The sequence below is a fragment of the Agelaius tricolor genome, unplaced genomic scaffold, assembly GCF_023055355.1.
Source record: "Agelaius tricolor isolate 1412-34295 unplaced genomic scaffold, bAgeTri1.0.p SCAF_2, whole genome shotgun sequence".
Taxonomy (NCBI): Eukaryota; Metazoa; Chordata; class Aves; order Passeriformes; family Icteridae; genus Agelaius; species Agelaius tricolor.
The window spans coordinates 12,998,745-13,004,573 of NW_027269262.1; the positions used below are offsets into that span (position 1 = coordinate 12,998,745).

Consider the following 5,829-nt stretch of genomic DNA (forward strand, 5'->3'; position numbering starts at 1 on the left):
TTAAGGGGAAAAGCATCTGCCAAAGAACACGATGCTGTCAGTTGGGTTGTGCTTGATCAAGAAGAGGAAAGGGTGGTCAGCTCTAATCTCTTCAGAGACACTTGTGTCATCTACCCCCGCTCCTGATGAGCGTACCACCTTACTGCCTGCTTCATGGATCTCCACAAATGCCTCATGGAATGCTCCAGACACCTTCAGGCTCCGTGCTGAAGAGATGCCAGAGAGATCGGCTGATGAGCTGAACAGGTCGGTGATACCCAAGGATTTTAAGACAGATGTGAGGTTATATTTTTCCTCAATCCTCATGCGGGGGAGATAAACTTTAATCTTCCTCTCTTCCATCTTTCTAGAACTGGTCCACTCCTTGAGATTTTCAAAGGTGATTGCGGTCTCAAGCTGCAAGGAAACAAACAAATTAGATCTCTGGGATGAGAGCACGACACCTTTTGTAGCAATGCAGTACCATTGTGGGTTTTATTCTCTTAAACTGACTGCTTTTCTTATGGTGTATTTTCTGGGTATATATGGATTAACGTGTCTAGAAGAGGAAAGCAAACCATGACTCTCTCTTCTCTGTCCTGCTTCCTATTTCTTTAATAGGCTCACTGGCAATTTATAGTCCTGACTAGATGGCTACTCAGCAAATTTCCCAAAGCTCTTGCCAATTTATCTTCTTTTCTTCAGAAATATATTCCAGAGGTCATTCTGTGCTTCTGACTTGTAAGCTCTATTTACATTTAGGACCTCCAAGTAAGGAAGTGTTAAAGGTTTTACTAATACCTGAAGTAATAAATGAGCTATCAGTTATTACTGAAGAAATTTAGCTGTGTTCAAATGACTCTTTAGTTTTATAATTTAGGTTCTTAGAGTTAGTGCGCAATCATTTCAATGAACTCGGATTTATTGCATAACTTTTCCTATTCAAACTGCATTCCTGCTAATGACTATATTCTTTTCATACCAACAGTAATATGTCATGTGTGTTTTACTTTCTGAAATTGCTTTAATCACTCCAGTACTCGTATTCAATTTTTAGATAGTTTAATTTTTGAAGACATGAAGGAAGCATGTTGAAGGCTATCAAACCATTCAATAATTACAAATACTCAAGCTAAGATGAACTTCCCAGTAAGTTCCTCAGTATGCAGAAATGGAAATATAAAAGCTTTGGAGCTCAAAGTGCTGGAGTAACAGCTGCTTATCTGAGAAGAATCTGTTCTGCAGTGACAAAAATTTAACCCAATAAAGTAGTTGCTCAGCAATCCATCCTCATACAAACTTTTGCAGGACCACTGAGAGAGATGTGTGTCTCTATGCAACAATCCCATGCTTCCAATATTCAGATCTGTGCTGGGAATGTGCTTTAAGATAACTTTATTGTGAAGAGTTTCTTTGCACCTAAAATTTCACTGTGTTCATGGTTTTCTGAAACCTAGCTGCCAGGGGCATACCTGCTCCAGGCCAGAGATGTCATCAGGCAACAGCACCCACAGGCTCAGCCGCCCACTGGCATATGGAAGCTCCAGGATTCTGCATTTCTCAGAAGGGATCTCTGCCACTTTAAATGTACCAATCTGAGACATCATCTGCACAGGTTTGCTTTCTTGCTGCAAAACCAAAGAAAATATAGTTTTCAGAAAGAGTATTCCTAGAGTGTAGAAATGCCTACTTATGGGTAAAGCTGATGATTGCTCTTTTTCAGTAAGATTATACAGCAACTCGTCAACTCCCTTCATAAATTCTCGAACATGACACCTTTAAAGTGATGTAGGCCCACATACCTCAGAAATTCTGAAAGGAACTGTCTGGGTATCTTCTTCCTTAAATGCTTTCTCCCACAATCCCTTGAAGTAGATGGCACTGACCAGGATCATGTCAGTTTGTGAGCTCACAGAGCTTGGTTGAAGGATATTTTTGATTGACCCTTTCAAAATGCACAGGAAAAGAGAACATGTATAATACATCTGTGTATAACACATCTTACTTGGCACTTTCAGCATTGAATGGAGGGTAAAGAATTTGTGGGAAGGAGAGTGTAGGGCAAGGACATTGCTTTGGTTTTGTAGCTGTTATCTTGTAGTTCCAAGGTTGATTTGCTCACTACTGTTGGCAATGGTTGTTGTTTCTCTCCCTATAAAGAATTATAGTGAGAGATAAAAGATCCAGAGATTTACTTGATACAAAATTAGCATATTTTGTGTCAACGGGAAGAACCATTGGAACCTTGTATCCCAGGATGGTCTCCCAGCCAAACATTTAATACTTTTTGCATCAAACAAAAGTGGAAACATTGGTGTCAAACTATTTGTCAGTGTGTAAAAAGCATATTTTAGTGCTCTTCCTTTTATCAGGACTGGAAATCTTTTAGCATATTTTAGTCCCTTTTATCAGGACTGGAAATATTACATATCCAGAAAGCCTCTACAGATAGAGAGAGTCTTCTAACAGGGATGTGTCTGATGTTAGATGATAGTTCTGTATCTGATTTCTTATCCAGGATAATGAGCACAGGGAGATGTTTTGATTTTTCATCACCTGACTTAAATGTTCTCACATGTTGTTCAGACATGGTGGCAGAAGGAAAATACTTGTGCTGACATTTGGCTTCCTCTTACCATTTGTCTGTTTTTCAACCCAGGAATTTATGAGCTCTCTGGATTTTTCTGCAGCTGTTTGAAAGCTGATGGATTCCAAGCCTCCCTTATACAGTTCCTTCACGCATTGAATGTATTCCTGCAAAGAAAGAGTATGCCATTTTCAGCTCAGAATGTCAAAGCATTTTGCAGATGTAAAAGGCAAGAATGAAATTAACAGATATGAGCAGTCTGCTTATTAAGGCTCATCAGTAAACTATGAGCTAGTTCATAAGCATCTTAAGATTTGACATGCATTGTTTCAAGCAAGAGTATATGCCCACATTTTAAAAAATATTTTCCAGAACTGAGTTTAATCTAAAACATTCATTTCAGTTAAGTATGGGGTTTTTATTCTCTTTGCCCACTTTTAATTTTTTTTTTTTGCAATGGTATTCTCCTTGAATTTCAAATTAAATGTTCCTTTCAATGGAAGACCTTGGAACATTTTTGAGAACCTGAAGTTTTTTTCAGGTTTGTTTTCCAAGTTGAGAAAAGACTTGGAGTTATCTCTTTATTAATTATACCTTGACTTAATTGGATCTTTATTGTACTTTGCACAAACATCTTTTTGGCTAGTCACATTTTTTCTCAAGAGTTTCAGGGGTTAGGGCTGTGATAGATAGAATCTTTCCATATGGAAGAAAATTTTTTTAGCAGACCCTACACTTTTGACAGTGCTTTTTGCCTTACAGAAAGTTACAGTTTTGACATTCAGATCAGATCTTAGAGCAACTCACCGGCAGAATTGGGTATTTCTCTTCAGCATAAAGTCTGCTGGCGATGCTGATGGAATAATTGTCACTTGGTTTGGTGATTTGGGTGACAATGTCCTTAAGTGAAGCGTGGATGCTCACAGATGTGCCGCACTGATTGATATGAATACAAATATAGAGATGATGTTACCCTAGTTTTAATGATGAGTAGGTATTACATACTATATAAAAGGAGTAGAGTAGTTCAGATGCTTTTGCTTAGAAAATGGTTCATCCTGTGCTGATGTAATTTTGTGATATATATAATTCAGTGCTGGTTTTCTACTGTAATTTCCTCATGCCATTTGGGGGGACTTTTAATTTTCTGCTACAGTAATCTAGCTTCAGCAGACCAGTTCCCAACCAGTTCTGTTTAACCACTAGCACCCAGCTACTTTGCCTAGTTATACAAATATCTATAATTTCCCCCTATTGGCCCAATATTATGGTGATGGGTGTCATTTTATACTTGCTCTGAATTCTGTTACCCGCCTTCTCTGTTCATTCTTATGAATTAAATGTTCCCCCCAAATGCTGGATGAAGGGCTCTATGCACATTGGAATAGGGTTGGAACTGGTACAAGACTGCTTAATCTGATAGACTTTGCTCCCAGGAGAAACCGACATACAGAAGGGATTAAATTGTTTCTGTACCTGAGATTCAGTACTCTCTCCAAATCCTGGGATTTTATCAAAGTGGATAGCCTGTAATTAAGAATAACAGTAGTTGAAATAACTGGTGTGACAAGAAAAAGGTTATGCAACAGAGATTAACACATCATGTTTGAAGCAAACCTATTGACTAACTGAGAATGACTCAAAAAGTCCAATCTATCAGTACCATCTCTGAACAGCCATGCATACTGTTGCCTGCTTAGATGATCCTTTTTTCTATTGAGCATCTAGGATTCAGCTCCAGTGTGTGCTACCAATAATGCCAACCTTCTTGTAGGTAACAAGACAGCCACTCTGTGAAGATAGTGAGAGCTGTACGAAACACATGAAAAACTTTGCAGTCTGTGGATATGTTTTGGCTCTTTCCCTATAGATTTTATTTCCTTTCCCTATTAAAAAAAAAAAAAAAAAAAGTGTTGCTAGAACGTATTTTTGTCTTTGAGAATTCTACTGCTAAACTATGATAAAATTTAAATCCAGTCTCAAGATTATGGGCTGATTATTTAGCACTGTGGGAGTTTCAGGTGGCCACAGGCTTTGATAACTCTGGATCCACGTTTTGATAACTCTGGATCCACATTCCTTAGCCTCTGAGGGACATTATAATATCATTAAGGGCTGTGGCTCTGGAGGGTTTAAATCCTCAATGTAGTCTCACCTTTTCTATCTGAGCCTTGGTGTTATCTTTTGCACCTATGTAGACCATGGAGAGGGTTGAAATGATGAGCAGAGGGGAGTAGCAGACATTCTCCTGGACACTCTGGCTTCTCAGCTCCCTGAATATGTCACAGCAAACTTCTGTGCTCACTGGACCGATGGAGGCCATTGTGCAGCAGTATTGCCTAGAGCAAAGAGCAGAAGGACAATAGCAATGTAATGATGGGAATAGCACACACACACACAACACGTGCACTTTAATAGGAATTTTCAGGAATTTACATTATAAAATGTAAACAAGTAATTTGGAAATCATTCTATGTTAACATGTCTGTTTCTATTCTCACCTCTCATGCATGTTAGAAACTCTGTTTTCACAAATCTGTTTCCTTCTGCATTTCTATACATTCACCTTTTTTAACAGCTCCTCAGAGCTCTGGAATCTGTATGTGGTTTCTGTTTACCTTTTCAAAGAAGTCAAATAACAATTGCCTGTACTTATTTTATTCACTGAAGGCTACAATTCCTTAGTACTTTGTAGCAGCTTGATGAAAACATGAAAATATTCTCTCTTTCATATACTTGCAAAGCTGGAAATTTAAGCACAAATTACATTTCCATTTGGTTTAGCTCTGGGCAGATAAAGGTAAAAGCAGAGGCTAGCTATTTTTATTTTCTAAGAATAAGAAGGTGTAGTAAAGTATCTATTTGTTGCACAGTACCTACTGTCAGTATATCTTCAAAGGCCTGTAGCTTACCCGTGTTTTAGTAATAGAAGCATGGACAGGCAATATAATTTGTCTAATGTCACCAAATCTAGGAGCAAGACTGATGCACAAAATTCATATTTCATTGTATTGTGCTTTCAGATATAGTTTGCTTTGCATCAACATGCTACGTTTTCTCAGACTATAATCTGTCTGAGAAATTAAATTGCTGTTTTTCAAAATCCAGCCCCTTATGTTGGAGCTAAATGCTAGGATCTCAAGTTTCTCTTTGTAGTGTTCAACTCTACCAAAATGTTTTGTGACTGGCCTCTTGGATATACACATACAGCCACACACATTTTTCTCTCACTTGTATACATTTTTCTCTCATCTGTATACATG

At 38.1% G+C, this 5,829-nt stretch overlaps 1 protein-coding gene across 1 annotated transcript; it reads right to left on the minus strand.

Moving 5' to 3' along the window:
* Nucleotides 1–4,889, minus strand: LOC139602979 (ovalbumin-like). The gene is made up of 7 exons (XM_071453317.1): nucleotides 4,722–4,889; nucleotides 4,043–4,093; nucleotides 3,374–3,502; nucleotides 2,616–2,733; nucleotides 1,782–1,924; nucleotides 1,452–1,607; nucleotides 1–396 (listed from the first exon to the last, which is right to left on the minus strand). Exons 1-7 carry the CDS (start codon nucleotides 4,887–4,889, stop codon nucleotides 1–3), a joined length of 1,161 nt encoding a protein of 386 aa, XP_071309418.1.
* Between the last annotated feature and the right edge of the window lie 940 nt (nucleotides 4,890–5,829).

Bases quoted from the DNA above. Each gene is read 5' to 3' on its own strand.
- LOC139602979 (XM_071453317.1), bottom strand. From the start codon at position 4,889: ATGGCCTCCATCGGTCCAGTGAGCACAGAAGTTTGCTGTGACATATTC. The intron at 4,094-4,721 runs GTGAGACTACAT...TCTTAATTACAG, and splicing joins CCAAGGCTCAGATAGAAAAG to GCTATCCACTTTGATAAAAT. The intron at 2,734-3,373 runs GTGAGTTGCTCT...CTTTCTTTGCAG, and splicing joins AGAAATACCCAATTCTGCCG to GAATACATTCAATGCGTGAA.